The sequence below is a fragment of the Cyprinodon variegatus genome, unplaced genomic scaffold, assembly GCF_000732505.1.
Source record: "Cyprinodon variegatus isolate N-32 unplaced genomic scaffold, C_variegatus-1.0 Scaffold90, whole genome shotgun sequence".
NCBI lineage: Eukaryota > Metazoa > Chordata > Actinopteri > Cyprinodontiformes > Cyprinodontidae > Cyprinodon > Cyprinodon variegatus.
In genome coordinates, this window is record NW_015150543.1 from 183,190 (window position 1) to 207,206 (window position 24,017).

A 24,017-nucleotide genomic window follows, 5' to 3' on the forward strand; every position below is an offset into this window, starting at 1 on the left:
ACCATTAGCCTTAAATCTCCAAACAGCTATTTATTTATTTATTTGTCTCATCTAACATGACAATATTCTGCAGATAGCATTTGGCCCATCCTTGTGGAGATCTGCAGGGGATTTAATCTTGATTATAGAAATGTAAATTTCCTGCACACTTCAGTTTGCTGTGTGTTAACGGTGCTTTGCAGTGCTTTATAATCTAAGCCAATCACCTTTCAACTCCAAATGAAAAGTGACCCTAGCAGTCATATTACACCGATACATTGGCGGTCTGTTATTTTGTGCCACTATTATGTTTTTTTTTTCTTGCATTGGCATCGGCCGAGGCCCCCTCCTTTTCCTATCACTTGATATTTTCAATAGTTAATGAATGTTTCTATTTTGTTTAAATTGAGAATTGTTTAACGCTTGTTGTCACTATTACCATGTAGATCAGGGAAGAAAAAAGCAATATATGCTTTATTAATTAGCAGCACATAGCAGGGATCAGTTTGACTGATGTGAAAATAATCTGTGGTCCTTAGAAATCTGTGTAGGTTGATCTCTGCCTGTGTTTTAACTGATGATTGAAATTTGCATATCTTTCAAAATGGCCCAAAATTATTTTCAACTATTCCAAACCTACGGGTCTCCTTCAGAGATTTTCTCTGCATTTCTTTTATCGTTCCCATTGATTGCGGTTTTGTTTAGTTGAAGAAATCTTTTTTTATTTTGTTTTATTTTATGCTGCTTATAAACTATCTGCCCAAACCAATCATGATCCGCTGACCAGAAGTATTACTGAACATAAAGTTCTAAAACCTCCAGCAACACCTGTTTAAGGCTTAATGTATGAAAGTGTTTCACCCTGTATGTTAAATTCGGACCTTTTCTGGATTAGAGAAAATTCACAACTAGTTATTAAACTGGTATTTTTTTGGAGGCTTTTAGCAAGCTTTTTTGATTCTGGCTCGATATTTTTTTTATTGGTTTTCTAAAACTTTTCATCGGTTTAAAAAAATCTGTTGTGGATAAATGTTTTTGATCATTGTCCCTTTGGAACATTAAACTGCATCATTGCTTTTTCTTCAGTCAATTTTTATGATTAAACCTGAGGCAGTGAAATGGCCCCACAGCATGATGCTTCCACCATTATGCGTATGTATACAAGCGAACTTCTTGCCCCACTTTTATCAGACAAACGCCTTTAAACTCAGTGCTTCCAGAACAAAAACAAGCAGTTGCATTTAGTTCTTGTTTCATGGAAAACAAGAACAAGGTGGAGGGTCCTTGTCTCAAGGGGAGGAGTTCAAGTATCTCGGGGAGGGACGGATGGAGCGTGAGATTGAGATCGGCAGTAATGCGGTCTCTGTATCAGACTGTCGTGGTGAAGAGGGAGCTAAATTGGGGGGCAAAGCTCTCGATTTACTGATCGATCTATGCTCCCATCCTCACCTATGGTCATGAGATCTGGGTAATGGCCGAAGGGACAAGATCTCAAATACAAGCGGCCAAAATGAGTTTCCTTTGCAGGGTGGCTGGGCACACCCTTGCAGATTGGGTGAGGAGCTCGGTTACCCGGGAGGAGATACGAGTAGAGTCTTTGCTCCTCCATGTCTAAAGGAGCCAGCTGAGGTGGCTCGGGCATCTGTTTCGGATGCCTTCTGGTCGCCACCCTCGGCTGGTGTTCCAGGCATGTCCCACTGGGAGGAGGCCTCGAGGAAGGCCCAGGACATGTTGGTGGAACTTCGTCTCTGAGCTGACCTGGTGTCGCTTTGGGTTCCCCCAGAGTAGCCTGACGAAGTGTGCCTGGATCGGGAAGTCTGTGCATCTTTGCTTAGACTGCTGCCTCCACGACCTGGCTCCAGATAAGCGGAAGAAGATGGATGGATGGAAAATAACAACAGTAGTTTTTTTTTTGTTTTTTTTAGGCATTCCACTAAGAAATAAAAAACGATTCAGATAAATCATAAAAATATGCCAACCTTTCCCACAATGAGTACATATAAAGTTCGACTGACCTCCTGTGTGACCCGTTCCTCTCTCGTCTAATCTGCTCCGACACTGCCTGTGACCCTTGACCTCCTGGAGCCCAGACCTGTCAGCCAAACAGACTCTCATTAAGAGGAAACACACTCTAACACCAACTTCTACAAAAATTAATTCATGTTTCTTATGCAGTTTCTGCTTCCAGATCACCATTGCTCACTCACATGATTAGCCCTGTTTCACATCCATGATGAAGAAAGTCTTTGGGCAGCTTTCCTGCTAAATGTGTGTGGGTTTTTTTTTTCTCTCTGTATTGCTGAGTTGGTTCCTGCCATGAATGAGTCAGTATGTGTAGTAATATCTCCTCCATCTTGTGATTAAGAAGCAAACATCTTCCCTCCAGGGGGGAGCTTCATCTAGATGGTTGAACAAAATACATTTACTGGCCCTTAGGGTGATCAGTGATTTTAGCAAGTCTGCCACAGTTATATATAAATTTAGTCCTTCCATTGTCTGTCTTATATGTGTTAGACTGGATGGGGAGAAACGTGACGGTTGGTGCTGTTCAGTCTGCACACACCAGAATGGGAGCGTTTATTTCTGGCTACAGCAGGATAAACAAAAGATGAAGGCTGGATTTGTTTAGCTTGGATGTGGAACAAGAGCATCGCCTTATCGGGCCGTCATAACATCAGACTGCAGACTCTGCCTTGGCCCACATAGAACTCTAATTGTTTCCTTTTTTTAATTTCTAGGCTCTGAAACCGTCATTTTCTGTGTCTTGATGATGTTTTATGACTTCCCATTTTTAATGGTTGCCTCATGGTCTGCAGATCTGGCCTTTTTTGACTGTTTTGTGTTACTTGTTTTATTATTTTGTTATTAATCTGTGGTAATTGTACTGTAGATAACTTTTATCACTAATATAAGGATATTCAGTTAGTTTGGGGATTTTCAGATACTCCTGTATTGTCAGATACTCGAAGTATCGAAGTACAGATGAAAAATCTGCATAAATTGCATGACGATGCCATTAAGATGCCGTTATGCTGTAGATGTTTAATTAGTTTCTGACTGTAAAGCAGCCCAAACTATTAGTAGATGCACATTTTGCCGGTAAGTGTCTGGTAGGGGTGAGTTTCTAAAGCTTTGGGGGGGAACAGAAACACCCCATGATGTTCTTATCTGCATGTAAAAACACAGCAGTCTGATGTGTTTGGACTGCAGGCTGTAACTTATCCCAGAGAGATGTAATGTGTCTGTTGGTGAAAAGGTTAACATGTGACTGAGTGTAAAGATAAAAAATGTTCCTACTTGTACCAGCAGTAATAACAATAACAATCATAGAAATACATAGTTTTTGCAGAGCAGACCTTGTTTATGAACAATATTAAGGAATCATATTTTTGCTAAACACTATTGATCAAAAACTTTAACTATTTCTCATTGCCCATCCCACTTAGGGCTGTGCAATATGGCTGAAAATAAATCACATTTAAAGCCTTTTATATCAGTTGATATCAAAAATATTGAAATGAGGATCAGGGGAAAAAACGACATTTACATTTGTCCTCTAACCCTTTTTAAACACAACCTTTAATGCTCAAAAATGGTCAGCCCTATGGTCAACCTTGTTGTTGAATGGTGGCCTGGTGGTTGGAGCAGTGCGCTTGTGCTCTGAGACGGTTTCAAGTACCCGGTTCGATCCCCACAGAGTCCCTGAGCAGAACCCTTAACCCCACACTGCTCCTCAGGCGCCGCACAATGGAAGCCCACTGCTCCCTAAAGGGAAGGGTCAAATGCAGAGGTGAATTTTCTGCAGTGTGAGATCACTAAAGTTGAATAAAATAATTTTTTATGATTATTATTTTTTATCCTTGGTTGGTCTGGCTGTGAGAGGTTGAGAGGCTAAATCTTTTCCTGTGCCTACATCCTCCAGAATGCCATGTGGTTCTGGATTGGAGTTTAGTAGAATTGTTAAAAAATGATATTGTAATTGATCAGTTTTTAGATATCATCGATATACACTGATATTGAGTTATTATCACCCAGACCTAATTCCATTCTTTATGACTACAGTATTTTCAGTCCCCATAATATACATCAAGCTTGGGTAGAAGAGATGAAACGATACAGTTTATTTTTATTGACCAATGCTGTTTATTCTGACATCAGTCTAACCGATCCTCTATATGTACTGCCGATTTTTGGTTGGGGAAGATTATTCAAGCCAATATCGCCTTTTCTTCCTTCAGTTACGTTGCATTCATTACAGATGTTACACAAAAGTGAACTTAAATCTAACAAAATATCCCATATACCAAAGGGAGCAACATTGATGCATTGGCTGAAGCCAGCACAAGAAAAAAAATACAAATATCTACCAAGAATACCTGCAAACAAATGTGTGAATCTTTCCCTGCTAGGTGGTTATTAGAGCAGAAGGTCGTCCAACTGCTAAATATATAACAGACTATAAAATTCAGCCTATATGTTATGTTATTCTTTTCTTTAGGAGCTATGGTTTTATTTACGGGAATGTGAATGAAACTGTGATCATGGTTTCAATGTCAAATAAATCTGTGCTCCTATGTTTTGGTGAAATCGCTCTTCTATATATATAGGAAACATTTTGTCTTTAAGGATCCGGATTATCCGCCTGCCTGGATTCTGGGTTCATCACAGGAACTGACACACAATGGTGAAGAAGTTGAGAGGAAGTGTATTAAGTTTCTGATATATTGGCCATCTTGGACATAGTTTATTGTTGTTTGGGGGGAATTAGGGATGTTGATCTTGTTCTGAATCTGTCTGGCTGTTGGTTCAAAGCAGTTTGCATCTCTTTCTAATGTTTTCTGTTTCTCACTCATCTCTTGGATAAACCAGAGATTTAAACAATCAGATCAAAAGATTAACTTCACATGCTGACTGTTTGCTCATTAAAATACCTAATACATAATGTGTTAAGGTTTTCTCTAAGCCCAGTGTGCCGTTATTAATGATGCCTCCCTCTTTATCTACCTGTGCCCTCAGGATGACCGGCCGGGAGTTTTTCACCCGTTTTCCAGCTCTCTATCCGTTCCTCCTCACCCAGCTGGAGGAGGCTGCTGCCACTGTGCAAAGGTGAGCTGACTCATGCTCCTTCACTTCTGGGTTTGTCCTCCAAAAAGGCTTGTTGAGCTAAAATTGAAGGTCCTTTAATGTTTCATTAACTCTGATGTAAAGTTTTTTTTTTTTTCCTTGGGAGGAAAAATAACTAAACTATTTATTTTCTGCAAATTAAATTCCATCGCTGTGTATTTTGTTCTCATGTGCCTTACAGCTTCTTCCTTATCACTTCCTCACTTTGACTGATTATTTGGTCAAAGCACTGAGCTTTACAGCCCAATAAAGTAAATGTCTTGCTTGGGTTTAGTTCTGTTTTTTTGCAGTGGAGGGTTGAGTCCACTGAGGTTCATTGGCCTTATCTCCATCAGCTCCCCCTCTTTTAAAAGCACCAGAGTGGTCCAGCAGCTCCCCGGGCCGCCTTATCTTAATATGGATCCAATTAATTGAAAGCTCTCTCAGACCGGCTCTTTCACAATTCCCCTCTCACTCCCTTCGACCCTTGTTAAAACATCTGCAAATTTCCCACGGAACCGGACCCCGGCTGTCTGACTTCCCTCTTCGCTTTCAGTGCGTCGCACCACCCAACAGGACCGACCGCACCGTGCTATAGGAATACACAGCAGGACAGGAGGCGGCAGAGCAGCTGTTTGTGGTTTCCAACTGAACTTACAGAACGAGACGCTTCCAAAATAGAAGAGAGCCTTTCTAAGGTCGTGTTTTCCTGCGGACATATGCATGTTTTGTTTTGTAAATCAGCCCAAACAAAGATCCAGAAAAAATATAGTTCATCATGATGAAGCAAACAGTAGAAAACAAACAACAAAGAATTTGCTGAGAAAACACACAGTTAACCAAAAAAAAAAAGAAAACAAACCTTCTCTGTGCTGTTTTTAAATATCTGCATAAGGTTCAGTCAGTGCATGAAGCTCACACACATGTCCTCACATTTAGTGCAATGCAGATGAACCAAATTGCATCCCAGTCCATTACTGCAACCTATCAACAATGTGAATAGTTTTAGTTGTTTTGCTTTTTTTAATTATTATTTTTGCTCTTAATTCTAAGACCTTAGGGTTGCATGAATATCAAAGTTTACCATAGACTTCAGTTTAAAATAATGGTACAATAAACAAAAAAAAAAAACTTTATTCATCAGCTAAAAACAAATTTTTTTGTGTTTTTATTGTATGTTTTTTTAACTTCAAACAGTGGCTAGGACATTTTCCTGGATTATATTCTATCGATAGACCGACTTGCATAGATAATGCTACACTAGGGCAAAGGTAAGAGTAGGAATTTCTTACGTAACTTTGGCTTTTTTTGGACTTGCTTTGTTTTGGACCTAAACCTTAGCTCAGTTTTGTTTTGTAAGAGCAATATTAACATACTAGTAAAGACGCATAAGCTGAGTAATTAAGCTACGTGTTATGAAATGTTAACAGACCTTTAGGTTAGTTAACCTTTTTTTTTTTTACAATATCACTACTCATTTAAAGTAAAAATAAATCAAGGTTTGAAACAAGGCAGGAGATTTTTGGTACATAGTCGTCTACCTTTCCAATATTGTTCCACTTCGTATTAATGGGTGATGTCCTGAAATTAAATTAAATAGCTTAATTGTTTGTAGACATTCATCCAGTGAATACATGTTTTATTTGATGCATTGGGGAGTGTTGGCCTAGTGGTTACAGCAGTGTGTTTGTGTTCTGAGAAGGTTGCAAGGATGCGGTCTGAACTCTGGGTTCCTGGGCAAAACCCTTAACCTCACACTGCTACCCGGGCGCCACACAATGGCAGCCCACTGCTCCCTAAGGGGATGGGTTAAATGCAGAGGTAAAGTTCTCCAATGTGAGAACAATAAAGTTCAATTATTATTATTTTTGGAGGTTTTATTTTCCCTAATGGGCTAAAAACCCAGAACCAAACAAAAACCCCAGTTTCCTATAGATTAGTTATGAAACTCCTGTTTAGTCCTTTCTAAAAGAAACTTTTCTTAGTTGTTATTTTTATTGATAAATGATTGATGACCAGCTTTAGAGTGAATCATTTGATTTGTTCCTTCCATTATTAAGTTGAAATATTTAGGTCTATTTTGTTTCTTAAAAACATCTTTTTTGAATGTTTTTTGTGTGTGAAAAAAATCGTAGCTTAAAAAACAAAGTTTGGGAAAATTTTAAAAGTTCTAATTCTTGTTTTGGACAAAAGCTTTGGAAAAAGTGTATTAAATTACTTTGGAGGCAATGGAGGAGGGGCTAAACTAGATCCTTTTTTTCATGCCGTATGGCTCAGCATCTTTTATTTGTTGTTTTTGTTTAAGTTTTTAAAAGTATGCAATGTATAGTTTTTCCACATTTGTATAGTTTAATTTTTTTTATTGCCAACTGTTTAAAATGCTGTTTAAATGTTTTAAAGAAGTAGAGTCTAAAAATGTTTTTCCACATTCCTTTCTATTAATATTTTACCAAATTACACCCGAATTTATTCATTTCTACCATCTATGGTTTAGGTTTTATCTGTCTGGCTGAACATAAGCACATTTAAAAATAAAAGAAGCTCTTTTATTGCATGCTTAAGGATGAACTGAAGTTAGACTGGATCTAAAAAGTAAAATAAAGCACAAAATTTTGCATTTCTGTTAATTTTGGGAAGCAAAAATAAAAAGCAGGGATCAAAAATAGTGCTTAAAGATCCGGCTTGTTTATTGCTGCAACAAGCTACATCATATGAGGACAGATTTCACCAAATATTAGAGGTTGTTGACGATATATTCAAAATTATTTGTACATACTGGATTTGACCCAGAAGAAGTCAAGAATGTTCAAATTAATTACCAAGATAACTATAAACTATTAAAAGGGTAGAACTTTTGGCAGTATTGTCCACCATATGTAAACTCTCTATGATAGCATCACAGCATGATGGAGCCACCGCCATGCTCCGTATGCTGGAAAGCAATAACAGCTGAGCTTGGTTTGAATGCTTTGTTAAATACTTCTATATACCTCATAGTATAAGTACAACACAGACTGTTTACCTTTAACCATGCTTCTTTTTCCAGGGTTCAAACAAATGACTAAAAGGCCAAAGGAATGTTGTGTACACTCCCATGATGACGATATTTCTCCCTAAATTGTTTTTCCCTAAAGACTGTTACATAGAGCCGAGTCTCAACTTACGGGAAGATACCAACTGATGTGTACGATTTATTTGTTGACTTTATTATCTCAGCGTAGCCATAATTTTGAACTTGGTGTACCCAGGTTTTATCTCAGAAACTATTTCAGGTCAGTCCTCTAATTTCTAACTGCTGTGATAAGTTGCAGTTCTCCATCTTATCTAAGGCTGACTTTGCTTCCAAAGAAAACAGGCTCTGTATCATAATTTAGCGCTTTTTGAAACAGAGCTGATGATTTATTTGTCTGAGGGTAAAATAAGTTGAAAGCTAAAGCTTCAGTTTACTTTAGATATTCTTTTGTTTACGTCTCTGCTACCATTTCCTTTCCCTCTGATTGAAGATTTCAGAATCCTAAGGTCACCTTATTGTTTGCTCACGTAAAAATCTTGAATTTGCTGGAGATGTAAAAAAAAAAAAAAGAGAGACTATAGAGGCAGTGGAAGTTCCCCTAAATGCAACAAGTTCCTCCCTGTGGAGGGTTAATGCTCTCAGCTGCATCCCAACACGGCCTCTGTGCTGAATGTGTGACCTCACATCCTCTCCTGCTGAGCTTGACTGAACTCGGAGTTTAAACATTTTTGACCGGCTTCTAATTGGCTGCTATTACATTTCCCATGAAGCCGAATGGAATAATGAAAAGCACACGTTGTTTTGCAGGGGGTCTCTTGTTCTGCGTCTGCTCTGTGACAGGTCTCGAAGGACACGGCGCTCACGCGCCTTTGGTAACGTAAGCAAAAAGGTTGATATTTACAGACCTTCACAGACCACAGCTGTGAGCCCTCATTAAAATATAAACAAAGGGAGTTTTTTTAACAGCACGTTGTCCCCATGAACATAACAGGAAAAAGAAATACTAAAACTCCTGTAAAACGAAACTTTTTTTTTTTTTCTCCCTGTGAGTCAGAGTGAAAATTGTGAAGGATTTGGCAGAGATGGACACTTTCCTCTCTGACTCAGCTACAATTGATGAGGTTTATATGAAGGAGATAGAGGGAGATTAAAGCCTCAGTGCAAAGATGGATGAGGAGATGCCAGTTGTAGAAATACTATTATTAAAAAACCTGCCAAATTCATAGCACATATTTTTGCTATGAACTTATAAGATGTTTTATGGGTGTCAACAACACTAATCATAAGTTTTGAAAAGCTATTGCAACAGCAAACCTAATCTGATGCACTAATCAGAGATCTTTTAAGTCTCTAATCTTTAACTTATGTTGGATTGATCCAAATTCTCTTTAAGAATGATAAATATCTATTCTACTTTTAGCAGAGATTAAAAGTTAAAATAGCTTAATAATTAAATATTTTACTGTAAAATAAACCAGCAATTTCTCAAATAAAGCCCAGAGTTAAAGAGCTGCCTTCCTCTGCATCAGTGAGAATGTAATACAGTTCTCAAGGCTGCACAGTCTGACTGATTTTAAACACTTTCTGTATCTTTAGCATTTAGAACAGGCAGCACAGGTTTTCAATTTATTTATAATAAGCACCAGCTCACAACAGATATAATATCAAGTCACTTTAAAGGAAAAGGTAAAATCAGTTCAATTACACAGTTGGATCGATGAGTTTTCTTGTGGTAAAGGGGGAAAGGAAATCTCCGCATTAAGAGGAGAAAACTTTCGACAGAACCAGGACCAATGTGAACTTCAGTCTGCCTCAACCGACTGTCTATGCTTTGTCTTAAACCCTCAAAGAGGCATCCAACTAGAACCCATGGGGAAAGTAGCTCCTTTAGGCGCTTGATCTAGAAAACTGCAAATTGAATCTCAGTATGGCAATTATATTGTAAACTACACTGTTTTTACATTTCTGAAAAAACAAAACAATCTTTTTTCCCCTATATTACAAATCTTACAAAGTTCTCGATCAGTTTAAAACCCAGGACTGGCTCATCTCATAAAAAAAGCATTTCTGAAATATATCCAGTGACTGGTAGATGTATGATTTGGAAGATTATTTGTTTCCAACTCAAATAACATTCCTTTTTTTCCAGATAAAATGTTCCATCCTTTCCATAATTCATTCCATATCTCGTTGCTGTCTCTCAACTGCTGCCTGCTTTGACTAAACATCACGTTGTCATCTGCAAACATCATTATCCACTTGTTATAAATGGTAAAATTGTGAAATAAACAATTTAGCAAATGAAAACTTCTATAGATCTTTATCACTTTTACACCCATTTTACCCTGCATTTAGTCATTCATTCACCCATTCGTCACTCTGATGGTAGTAAGCTACATCATAGCCACAGCTGCCCTCTTAGAGCAGAAGAGGGAGATGGAGTGTGTTGCTCAAGGATTGATTCCAATCCACCGATTACAAGACAAACCCCTACATCCTGAGGCTCAGTCTCCCAACGTAATAAAAAACTAATATATATATCCATTTCACTTGTTTATTTTCACCAGGTAAACCAATATTACAACTCAAAATTCAGAAATAAACATTTGCGACATGCAAAAACAAACAAATCAGTGACCAATATAGTCAACTTTCTTCACCATGATGCTCAAAAGTCTTCCATCCATAAATTCTGTCAGTGTCTTGATCTGTTTGCGATCCACATTGCGAGCAGCAGCCACCACAGCCTCCCAGACACTGTTCTGAGAGGTTGACTGTTTTCCCTCCCTGTAGATCTCACATTTCAAGAAGGACCACAGGTTCTCGATGGAGTTCAGATCAGGTGAACAACAAGGGAGCCATGTCATTATTTTTTCTCCCTTTAGATTTTTTCTGGCCAGCCACACTGTGGTGTATTTTAATGAGTGTTTTGCAGCATTGTCCTGTATGAATATCATGTTTTTCTTGAATGATGGAGACTTGTTCTTCCAGAAACTGGCGGTAGGTCTGGGAGTTGATCTTGACTCCATCATCAACCCGAAAAGGCTCATCCCACAAGCTCATCTTTGATGATAACAGCCCGTACCAGTACCCCACCTCCACCTTGCGGGCCAAGAAATATCTGAATCAGTCTTCAGATATTTCTTGGCCCAATCTTCACGTATTGTCTTGTGCGTCTTGTTCAAAGGTGGCCTTTTTTCGGCTTTCCTTACCTTGGCCAGGACCATGAGTATTGAGCACCTTGTGCTGCTCGGCATTCCAGACATGTTGCTTCACGCTTGATCCCTCTCAATTCATGGGGAATTATTTTGTGTCTTCTTTTTTCAACACACTTCTTGTGCCCCTTTTGGCGATTTGCCATTAATCGCTTGATTGTTGTTGTTTTTTTGTGTCATCAAAGCTGGGCCACAACAAGCCCATTGGTTAATATGGTTAGTTGTTCTCATACCTACCTATTGTTTAGCATTATTCTCTGTTTTAGTAATATACCATGAACAACGTACAAAATAAGTTCAAAAAAATAATTTTATGATTTGTGCTAATATAGTATTGGGTCAATACCTGTCTCAAAGCTGTAAATCTGTATCACATTAGAAATGAAAAATGTTGTATCTGAACACCCCCACCTCTTAATGAATATATATACCAAGAAATACTATAAGATAAAATACTTCTCTAAAAATCAGTTATCTTTGTAAACATGTCATTGTTGTGTGTTTGTTTTAGTGACAGCGGTCATGTAAAGCTCCATCCCAGCCTGTTCTTGCTGCTACTGGTGCTCAGCCGCCTCTATCCTTCTCCCATGGATGGAACATTCTCTCCTCTGGGACTCGCTCCTTTCATTCCCTTAATAATAAGGTAGGTGCAACGCTGAGCTTGGTTTACCTTTTTAGAGAATGAGGGAAATTTTCTTTCCATAACCGACAAAGCTAACTACTAACAAATACAACCAATAACAATGTATTTCTATGCTTTTTATTGATTCAAACCCCATTGCTACATGCTAACTCACAGACTTTATATAGCACTGTGTGAATCATTAACTTAATTAGATTACAAATATCAGAAAAGCAACAAAAGCTCACTTAGTACACTTAGTATAATTCCCCTTAAGATGGTTACCACATATTTCCCCATCACTTGCATTAACATGAATTTGATATTTTCTTCCTGTGAAAACCAAAGTTGTGTTCAGTTGTTGCTGCCAGCATGCTCCTAGCACCATAACTGTAAAGCAGGTGATTGCAGGCTACCACTCTTATATTTTACCACCGGCAAACACCTTTAATAATCTGCACAATAATTACTGGGAAATCAAAAGATTCACATTACACTGGTGTTTCAAGTGTCATGCGTACCAAAACCATAACGCAGACTAACGTACTTTAGTAACTAAGATTTAAAGGTAAAGAGGAAAATCCAGGTGGATCATCTAAAGTGTTCCTTCTATTTGTCAATCATTCTGGATTCTGTAAGGCTGTCCTAAGTGCTCGTCCCTTTAGCCATCTTTTTCTGTGCATGCGCACTTTTTGGCGTATATCTATCGTGAGCTACGGTTTCAGCCGGTAATTGGAGCTCACCTTTCTTACTGTGGTTCTTTGAAAATGGCAGAGGGTCGTAAGGAAAAGTGTCTACAAAGTATATGAGAAGGAAAAAAAGGACTCAGAAGAGGCAGATATATCCCAGAATGCTTTGCGTGGAGAGCTCACCTCGCAAAGCATTTATACAGCGGCTCGCTGTCGCTACCCAACAGCAGCGACTAACAAAGATGCTGCAGACACCGTGCGGTGGAGCAGGAGTCACGTGACCAACAGAACAAAAAGCAGTGATCATCTGTCCCAACGGTCAGTTAACTGAGACTATAGTCCCTGCTGTATGTGGACACAGTAAGCTTGTATGAGCTATGAGAACCGCACATTTTAAACAGGGCGTGCACGAGGAGAAATACGCTCGTGCATGCTCTTGCACGCACATTTTTTTGAAAGTGGAAAGGGCGGGTCTTTTAAAAAATACCTATAACAGTAGCGTTTTTCTAGAGATAACCTTAACATAGTATTTTTACTTAATGTCGTCACACTGGGCAATTCTGTGGAATTGCAATATTACACACAGTGGTATTATGAGGTCTTTAACCTGCTCTGTTTCTCACCAGTATTATAATAGATAGACAAAACATGGCAACATGTGAGCTGCAGATTCTACTTTGTGTCATCCTTGCAAATAATGGCCTCTTTCAATCACGTGGTTTGTTTATATACATTCACAATAAGCAAAGCTGACAGAGGAATGTGTTTGTAACTTACTGAAAGAACTTTTTCCTAAAGGCTTTATCTTAGATTAGTGAGGAAAAAAGCATCTGTAGCATAAACAGTAGTATAGCTGTAAGCTTTATATTAATGCTGACACAGGTTTCATCATGACATTTTATTAATGGGGTCACCCTTTTTAATACTTCATCTTGTAGATCTTTATTTTGTCCATTTTGGAGTTTATTTTGGGCGGGGTGAGATAAGCTTTCTGTTTTGTGCAGTGGTTTGTTTCTGTTTTTGTCTACTGAAACAGCTGTCCAAACCAGCATGTTTTTCCTGTGACAGGCTGTTCTTCCTTGGTTGTTTGACTTTGCAGCCTGTTAAGATGTTTTCTTTCTCCCCTTTTGTTGTGAACCTAACAGACAAATTGAAAACTGTAGTCCCAGCCTTCGTATTTTACATTCCTCGGATGGAGATAGAGTCAAATATGTGTGGAAAAAGTAGTTGGGAGGAGTCTCATTGGCTCTCACCGTAGAACTCAGTCCAAAGGTTGGCATCTTGTATTCCCTCCAATATAACCTGCAATTCCAGTAAGAATTGCAGGTTATATTTTGTAAATGTACAACCTGTCAGAGGAGAGTGGAAAAATAGTCTTGCTCATGTTTTTGGCTTCAGGTGCAACATGTTGTCAGGATTGATTTTCTTTTGCAGAGTGAAACGCATTTGTTTTTTTTTTTTTTAAAGAAGACTAATCTTTCCTTCTTTCACTCTAGGCTATTTCCATTGCCTATGTTCTGTCTAATTTAAGCTGATTGTCTGTTTTGGAGAGGAAATAAAGCAGTGTAAACCTCGATGGTTAATGAAAAACTGCTAATGTGTTGATTAGTTACACACAGAGGGATATATCTTGTAGCCAATGTCAACCAAAAATGTAGTTTCTCAGAGAATTATAATAAAACAGATTACTAATACACAAAGGATTTTTAAGCCTGGGAAAAATGGGTCCTTTATTCTAAAATATCTGATCTCCAAACTTGGTAGAGGCTCCTTATGCATGAGTTAATGCATCAGTGCAGGACGGACTGGGGAGTTTATCACACTATAGCCTTTAAATACAAAACTGAGTGGCATAAAGGAATGAAACGTTTGCTTTTTTTAACTGAATTACTGCAATAATTACTTTTGTTTCTAGTTTATTGCTAAATACATGTGTATTGGACATTGTTGTTCAAATGTGCTGATTATTTTCCCTTCCCTTTATCAGATGGTTGCAGGTTTTTCTCATTTTGGTTGACTTAATAAATGGGGTTAGTTTTTATACTGTTTGATTTAAAGAGACATTTTTGTTAGTTTTAACTTAAAAATATCTCTGAAATAGCCTTTTTACTTTACCCTTTACAGCTAGAACATTGTTAAATGAGTAGATTGAAACTCAAGTTCAGCACTGATGCATCTATAAGCCTGTTGCCTATTTTCCTGAATGTTCGTCGGGTCGGAAGTTCCTGCGCTGTTCTGCGGATGTGACGTCAAGTGGGTCCACCTTAAATGGATGCAACCTCGGAATCGGTTGTAATACGAAGAAAAAGCTCAATATTGCTATATAGAGTTCTGTGTTTGGGCCACGGGGGGAAGTATCATTAGAAAACTCTGTAACTCAACTTTAAATGTATAGAGAACAGAAATCCAGACAAAGGCATTAGAAAGCTGTTCATTTATATCTTATTGAATAAATCTTGTACTTGATTCCCAGAAAAATAAAAACATTTAGGTAAATTTTTGCAGTATTGGTTTTGGAAAAGACAGAAATAATATAGTTGATGTAGCAGTTCACCAGGTTTGTAGACACCAAGGATGATATTTGACCCAAAACTCTATGGAGATTGTATTTATCCTTTAGATTTGTTGATTGCTAAATCAGCTGATTAACTTCAAACACCTGCAATGATTCTCTGAGCAAGTTCTTAAAACATTTGGAAGACTGTTTACTGGACACAAGTCCATGTGATGGTTATTGACATCCTCCACAAGAAGGTATGCCAAAAAGGTCACAGTGCCGTTCCCAACCATATTCATAGAAGATTAAGTTTGAAAAAAAAATAAGACACCAGACCAGATACCCTGAAGCAACCTGGGCGTCCAGTCCCAGGCTGATGGGCCTACATCCTACTTAACATTAAAGCATTGCATTAATGATCTTGGTAATATTTTGACATTCTGAGAGGCTGGATTTGTTGTTTCAGGAAAATATTTCACTGAATGTGTTCTGAATCTGTATAAGGTTTTGTTTTTCTATGTAAGGTTTTACTTTAATTATATAATTTGTACTCTGACTTGTTGTCCACGGACTGGGTCGGGGGGCAGCAGTCTCAGCAAAGACTCCAGGATTTCCCTCTTCCCACACACCTCCTCCAGCTCTGTTTTTGGGAAAGCTAGAAGTGATCCCAGGACAAAAGACATAGTCTCTCCAGCGTGTCCTGGGGCGCCCCTGGGCCTCTTCCTGGTGGGACTTGTCTGGAACACCTCCTTCCATCGAGTCCCCTCCTTGTGGTGTTAAAAATCCTTGGTAGGGTCTCCCAAGGCAAACAGGTTCTGGATGACGAGTCAGTCAAAGAGTTGTTTAAAATGCCCTTATGAAGACAAAAAACAGGACGTCGCTCCTTATGACACAGCCGGGACCCAACCCTGGAGAGCCCTCTGGGCATTCCACCAGTAGGCCCACCACCTGCAGGGGGAACCATGAGGGACCGGTGCATAGGGGATTGGGCAGCAGTCGGAGGCAACTCACAGACTCTTAAATTATATCATTGTAAAAAGATAGTAGAAGCTAGTAAAATGGTAAGATTGAACTTTTTCACAGCATAGTTTTCAGCGTTGTCTCTATAGCTTCTCTTGGGGATACAGGATTCGTGGGGTTGCTGGTGATTATTTTTTAACTACCTTCAGATCCATATGGCTCCTCCCATATAGTTGTGAGTTCATGTCTCACCGTTCTTATGCCATCCTCACCGCATGAGGCCAGACCTTGTATTGAACTCCAAATGGTTTTGCATTTGATTTCAATTTCCCAGTATTTTCTGGTGATGTCCTGCTCCATTGGAGCAAGGTCTTCTGTCTTGTCACTGATTTCCTTTGGTAGTGCTGCTCTTGCCCAATTGGAAAAGAAGACATTGAATTTCGATCAGGACAAGACAAAGTTCAGGGTTTCTGTTCTGCAGTCCAGAGAACATTACTATCGCCATCTCTTTCTTTCATATTTGCAAGCAATAATCTGTCATAGGCTTTTGGCAAATTAGCCATTGAGTCATTTCTTTTTAAAGCCTTGTGTTCTGCAGAGATCTAAATTAGTCTTTGGCCCGGTCTGGGACTGTCAGTGAAGGAATGCGGCTTACACATCTCTCCAAATGAAGCCCACATGTTTGAAAAGTCAAACATGGCTCAGCTTCAACTTCTTTGGCTCAGGCCATTTTCTCCTCCCCATTTTTCACCCTCTACCTACCCCATCCTCCATGAGCGTGTGAGAACTCGTCTAATCTGGTCACCAACTCGTCAACCTTTGTCTGCTCTCGGTTTTATCAACTGAATCTCTTCAGCTGCAGAGATCCAATCTTTCTTGGTTTTGCATGTTAACAAAACCTCAATGATTCCCATCATTCCACCAGTTTTTTCTTTCTTTTTTTGCGTCTCCCACATCCCAAGACATTTATATCTACTGGTCTGCTATGCATTCTATGACGTCAGAGATTAGGAGGATTATGAGGAGCAGACACATTGAGCTTGGCTAGTGAAATGTCTTCCCCAGCATTATGCCACTATACTGAGAGCCTCTGAGTGTTGTTGTAGTGATTTACTGCCTTTGATTTGCAGCCCAGCCGTTTCTCCTCACCTGCTTTACTCCTTTCCCATTTTGGCCCACTCTGCTTCATATTTCACTTCTTTGGAAAGCCGCACTAAGGCTGAGAAATTGACGCAGATTTTAACGAGGGGACCACCGTCAGAGGTGATGATGTACCGTTCTCCACGTTGCTTCTGCTGTTTATCTTTTCATCTGGTGGAAAGTGATCAAATACAGAGAGAAATCTGCTTTCACCGTGAGGAAGGTGAACACTGCCAGCGAGAACGCTTTGCTCATGTGTTTCATCTGTGAATATAAGGTGTGGGGTTTTATGCCTGTTAGCAGCCCTGTCAAGGAGCATTGAAAAGGCATTTAACTGATTTTAAACCTTCAGAAGCAACTTCTGCAGTCCTTTGAACACTTTACAGCCAGCCAGTAGCTGCTCTGAAATGCAGTTTTTGTTCTGCTGAATACATTTTTTCCTATAATTTATATGAATGTTTTTTTTTTCAGCATTTGTAAGTAAGCTGGTTGGTGTTAAAGTTAAAAAAGATGGAGTTAAATGCAGACCATCCCTAAAGAAGAACTGATAGAGGCCAGAAGAGACTTGAGACTGCAGCAAAAGTTGACCCTCCACCAGAACAACCATCCTAAATAGACAAGAGGGCCAGTGGAACACACTGGATCAAAGCTTATTGAGTTAGGACGGTCCATTCAAACTCATTTGGGAATCAGCACAGATGGTACAGTTTGCATAAAACAGAGGTCTGTGACCGAGGCCTGTTTCTGCAAATATTATAAACTCTACTAAGTGTTGGCCGGTGTTGCAAGTAGCAACATTACATAATAGCATTAGTAACAGTTTGTTTGGGTATCGGAGTAATCTAAAAAATTACTTAAAATTTGCTCATTAAATTTGGAAACAGACTTTATTTACGTTGCTTAAATGCTACCAAACCCCTTAACTTCCTTGTCAGTCTCCAGCCTGCATTTTGTTGAGCAAATGGTCAACATTTGTTTGACCAGGTAGTCAAAGGGTTCATCTAATGAAGCTCCTCACCTCGTCTTACCCTTAACAGCACTGACTTACAGCCAACTAATGTTTTAGCTCATTAAAACATTGCGTCTTACCTCTTTAGTGCTGTACAGAGTTCACTTGCATTGCATAGGCTACTGTTTTTGTTTTCTTTACATTGTTTTTGTTATGGAATAGTGACTCCTGTGTAATTTTATTCCAAACTGTACTTAAAATATTGCTTTACATGTATTATTTTATACCTTTACTGTTATGGTTTTTTGCCAGATGAAGCATGTTAATGTGCATAAAATTCAAAATAGTGAACATAATAATTATAGTATATTGTTAATGAAGGTCTTGGCTGTCTAGTACCATCATACAAACCAAATTAGTGAAGATCAGTAATTTTTTTTCAGCTAGGTAGCCTTTTGGATGAATTGATTATATATTTCGTTAAATAAATTTAAACTTTTCCTATTGAGAAATTGAACTCCCAGTATTTAAATTTCTAATAACAGAAGAATCATATAAACTTGAAACTAATAACATTGATAGGGCCACTATATCAGTTCATATCGTAATTATAACTACTGTAATTTCTTGTTTTTTATTTATTTAATATTTCAAACACTGACTTTGGGAGGGTAATTACGGATACATGCCATACTTACAGATTATAATTTACAAAAAAAAACCTAGAATATCATATTCCTTCCACTTCAGTTCTGTGTTTGTTTTGTTCTGCATAACATTTAACCCTGTTAAAGCTTTTTTAAACCTGTTATACATGTACGGTATTTTTTTGTTCTTTAAATTAATATCGTAGCAGAAAAACTTAATAGACTTAGTGTATCTTTGCATGAATGAGCTGTTAAAGCCTCTCTTCATTTTTTGCCACATTTAACTTTTTTCTAGCTAAGAAAAAACAAAAAACTAAAACCTTGATGCTGGAGCTTGTTTAGCAGTTTCAGTTGACTAAATTGTTCTTTCAGCTCTGCAAAATGAGGCCCAGATGAGCATCGACTTCACCAGTCAACAGTCTGCCTACTGATCCCACAGGGGACGCTGCTGTTCCTAAAATTACACCCTTCCAAACTGTCATTTCCTTTTACAAAACAGTTTCATTGGGACAAATTAGCACAGATAGCTAACATATGGGCCACAAAAGGAGGGGAGGAGTGGTAGAAAGTGAGGGCTGAGCAAAGTTTATGACCATTAGTTTCTTTTTTTATTGCAAGATACATGTAAATGAGCCTTTATGGGTTTGTTGAACTCAAGAATGTAATTAGTTTAATGTTTCTAAAAATGTTTTCTCATGTCTGTCCAGAGAAAAAGGTTTGTAAGCAAATAACGCTATCTCCCACACAGCCTTGCCCCCTTTGTTCATCTAACGGATTTTAATTTACTGTCTCCTTTTTTTCCCCTGTATATCAGTTTAGAGCAGGACTCTTAACTCTAGATAGTGACCCCTTGCTGCCCATCTTGCCATAAGAACATTACCCAGAGACTTTGTTTAACCTCCCACAGATCTATGCTCAAACTGATCTAACTGTAAGCTCTGCACTGGTGGCAACAAAGGCATTCTGTAAGCTTTGCTGCCAAACCTCTCACCTTAAAGTTCCTGGTGCTCCAGTAAACTGTTTTGTCAGCTACCATATTCTTGGCAGCAGTTTCACTCACGTGACGCCATTATAATGCTAAAACTACAAGAAAGGAATTCAAACTCATCTTCTGAATAGATTGAGTTCAGGAGTTAGAGTAGCAGAAATCAGATCAGCGCATCGATAAGCTTTTAGCAACAACATGAACTTCCACCTTAGAAACTAAAGCCAAAAAATACATTAGTGTTAAAAACTACTTTGACTGTAGTTATGTGCCAGAGATGAGGATAAGTAAAAATTCTGTTTTTTTCTGAATAGGGGTTGTGGTTTGTTTTACTATAAGTGGTTGAACTATGTCTGCTTTAACTAAAGAGTAAACAAAAGCCTTGTGAAATTACCTTCTTCCTCCAGTAAGTCTTACTCTGCCCCTTCCAGTCTGTCTTATCTCATTCACGTCTTTGGTCATGTCCTTCTCCTGTGTCAGCTCTGGCTCTGTTATGACACTGGAGAAGGAAAGCCTATCAGCTTGTAAACAAGGTTAATTTTAGCTTTACTCTCAGGGTGACAGGCCATACTCAGCATTACCGCTGGACGCTGCGAGCGACCATGGGAGGGGGATGTGTGCGGGTGGGCAATAACAAAATGTCGCGTACCATTTCCTGCCTGGTTGGGTAATGAGTTAAAAATATTCCAATTCAGGTTTATCGGTCATCTACCAGCCCAGGAGATGTTTGTTTTGTGAAGTTTGCAATAAGACATGAAGCTGGGTGAGGGGAAGGAGAAAAGGGAAGCTAGATTACATAAGATATAAGCAAAAATAGAACCCAAATCAAATAAGCCATGTTTATTATTTCAGAGGGTTGAACTATCAGTGATGTACTGTCATCAGAAAACACCACGATAAAGTCCTAGAGTTCCTTAGAAACAGCTTCCTGGTGACCTGAGGGGTTTAGATGAATATGTTTGACAGGCAATTCTTAGGTTTGCAAAACAGGAAGTCACTGTAATGATGTGATGTTATCCCTTCATGGTGTTGGTCAAGGCTCAGCAAAAACTTTTAGCTTTATGCTGATGGCAACATAAAGGTCATGATGAGTAATGTTTTCCAAATTTGGTTTATTTCAGTCCAAAAAAAAAAAGAAAACAGACTCTTTCTGCCTTAAACTGCTGACTGTGTCACAATGAAACTACATCAGCAGCAAATCTATACGAGGAGATGTTTCTGCTCTCCATAATTTGAGTTTGTGGGGTCATGTCAATATTGAATTAAAGGGTTTTTAGAACAGAGCCTTGAGGAACCTCAAATGTCAGGTTGTATTAGACAAAGGCCTGTAGCCAGTCATTATTGACGAATTCTGATTTTGCAAAAACTTTCATCTCTGTAACGGTATAAAAACAAAGAATCTTCAAACTCTTTAATTTGTCGCCTCATTTTTATTTAACAGATGCAGTCGCTCCGCCGTGTATCGTACCCGAGAAATGGCGGCCAGGGCGCTCGTCCCCTTTGTGCTGCTCACCCAGGTCCCCTCCACTGTTCATTCTTTGCTGCAGGAGCTCCCTCCAGAACCAGGACCCAAAATCCAACACAACCACATCCATGGCACTCTGCTGCAGGTCTGCTCCCACACACCCACATCAACACAAACCAGTTCACTCATACTGGGAATATACAGTGCTCACAGTAATCATAGGTTGTTTAAACAACCACAAGTTCTCAATTAGAGCTGAAATCAAAACTTCAATCATAAGCCTGTCAGGATACTGTGTGTGTCTCAACAGGACAGTTTATGAGTCAGAGTAAGGTCAAGCTGGAATAGAGGCTTCGATTTCAGCCTGTGGGGTATTCCTTCCTCATTAGCCATAATGCAAGCATGCAAAAATGCAAGCAAATACAGCTGGGTGATAAAATGACCAAAATGTACAAATAGGATATTGTTATATTTTTGGGGGTGGCTGGACTTTAGGAAAGCATCTCCTCTTTGGTTTTTCTGGATCAGCCAAAAGTGAAGCCATCCTCTTCGTTACATTCTAGGTGCTTTTTATAAGGAGGTTTTTCTAGACGCATCATACAGGAAAGAGGCCCTGAACCAGATGCAGAACTAGTTTTATTGTCTATATATCCCATGATGCCTTTGGATCACCCAAAATGAGCTGCAGTGTGTCCCAATAAGAAGACAAGGAGATTACAGGTGGTCTTAACAAAGGTTTTCTAAACTTGTGTGTGTGGATGACTTCAGACTGCAAGAACCCCGGTTAACAGTTAACTTTAACGTAACACCATTACAGATTAAACCCGGTTTATAAAGCGTTCTGCCTCGTCTGTAGAATGAAGTTTATCCGCTGATGGAATTTAACTCCGATTACAGAGAATATGAAAAAACTAGATGGTGTGAAAGGTGGTTTAACCTAAATTGTTTCAGCCACACTATGACTGTAGTTAGAATAGGAAATGCAGAACAAACCTAAAGATTCCCCCCAAAACATCTACAGGCAAACAGTGTAAAGCTTTTCCTTTGTCATTTACTGCTTTAGCCCTCAGATTAAGTTAAATGGAAACGTTGTTAGGACAAGAAAATAAAAACATCCTCATTACTTTTTGGAACCATGAGAAGAGATGTTGAACCTGGTGTTGTCTTTGATATCCTAGATATCTAACCTACATTTGTGCTGCAAAAGAGTTTTTAAAATCTATAAATCTATTACTTGTGGTCGGTGGGCAGCATTGGTGCAGAAAATATAGATTCAGATCAACCAATCCAGATTAGCTGCTTTCGGAGGAGCAGTGAAGATAAGTCCTCGAATGTGGCAAGAAGCAATCGGGCTTCTACTGTCTCAGAGCAGCTTAATCTCAAACCAGTGCTGCAATCAAAAACTACAGTTTGCCTTTACTTAATCTTCCTGTTAGAAAAGCTCAAATCAGACAGAGCTTCCAATTACAGTTACTGTCTGATAGAAAAATGTCCCACAGTCTAATCAAACACCAGTTAAATTACTTTTTTTGCTGCCTTACTTTTGTATAAGGTATTACTCTGACTGCAGACATCTTGCATTTTCCATACTGTGTGTGGGTTTTACACAATGCATTCATTTCGATTGTTGATATTAATGCACTTCTGTTTTAAATTAAACTCTCAGCCAGTTTTTGCTTCCCAGGTAAGATAGTTACTGTTTATAGTAAAGCTGCAACTAACGATTTTTTTGCTAATCGGTTAATCTGTCACTAATTTGTCCGATTAATGATTGGTTAGAAAAAGATGCCTTAAAGAATACATACAGTATTTAAACCAGCTGAAGCTAAAAAAGGAGCATTTTCACTACAAAAAAGGTTTCAAATCCTACATTTTTGGCTCTCAGCATGTTACTCTTTCAGCTAACGGGATCTGTTACCCAGTATATTTAAGTTTAAGATTTATCAGTTACTAGATTTTTTTTTTCAATCCGATTTATCGGATTAACTGTTTCCCCTCTGGTTTATCAGCTTTTAACAGAAAATTGCTTAGAAATATCTGAAGTATCCTTTGAAAGACAAAATTTCCTTCAGTCCTACAGGGACAGTATCCCCTCAGAGCTTATCCAGACACAGCGGCTATCACAGAGTAAATATCCATGTTTAGTTCTGTCATCGCACCCTGACAAAACACAACCAAACAGTCTGCCTGTAACATCAACACTGCCAGAGAAAAAGGGGAGAGGGAGTTTCCCCGAGCCTTTTATTGAATGCAACTGATGGGGTCAGTGGGCGTGGTGCGGTACGGATCCGTACCCAGGGGTCGACGCAAAGAATGCAAACTGCAGCAGTTTGTTCAGGAAAAGACGTGGAGTGCGTTGCTCGATAGCGGTCAGGACACCAGGGAGGTCTGCTGTGGGATGGAGGGATAGATAGATGGATGAAGGTAGAGGGAGGGTGGGTCTCATAAAAGCATAGAGAAGATTTTAGGGGGAGAGTGGTTTTTAGTTTGTCTTTCTGTCATGGCTGCCACATGTTGGAGACTCCCCAGATGTCTCCTGATGTAGTCCACCCTGGTTCATCAGTGTCTGTTTCCTCCCTTGTTCTGCATTTCTCTTCTCCTTCTTTGATATTTAAACCTTCTTTGTTCTCCTCTAGCTTCTACATCATTTAAAATTGCTTCATATAATCTCTTTTTTCAGATGTAATATAAAATGAAAGAAAAATCCAATATTTCTTTTAACAAAATCCCTACTTACAAAACAATTTAAAGTT

The 24,017-nt window shown here is 38.8% G+C and overlaps 1 protein-coding gene and 1 long non-coding RNA gene across 3 annotated transcripts in view; one reads left to right on the plus strand and one right to left on the minus strand.

The window, feature by feature from the left end:
- Positions 1 to 24,017, plus strand: part of thada (thyroid adenoma associated) — a 121,901-nt gene that overhangs the window by 33,563 nt on the left and 64,321 nt on the right. The window contains exons 26-28 of one of the 2 annotated variants that reach the window (XM_015373665.1): positions 4,996 to 5,085; positions 11,822 to 11,953; positions 21,241 to 21,409. In XM_015373665.1, the coding sequence (XP_015229151.1) occupies positions 4,996 to 5,085; positions 11,822 to 11,953; positions 21,241 to 21,409 (391 nt within the window). The remainder of the gene's footprint in view (positions 1 to 4,995; positions 5,086 to 11,821; positions 11,954 to 21,240; positions 21,410 to 24,017) is intronic. The other variant, XM_015373666.1, reaches the window with a different exon arrangement.
- LOC107084029 lies at positions 1,689 to 20,299 on the minus strand. Its single transcript, XR_001481203.1, has 3 exons — positions 20,194 to 20,299; positions 1,995 to 2,071; positions 1,689 to 1,831 (listed from the first exon to the last, which is right to left on the minus strand). It is a non-coding gene; the product is annotated as an uncharacterized LOC107084029 (long non-coding RNA).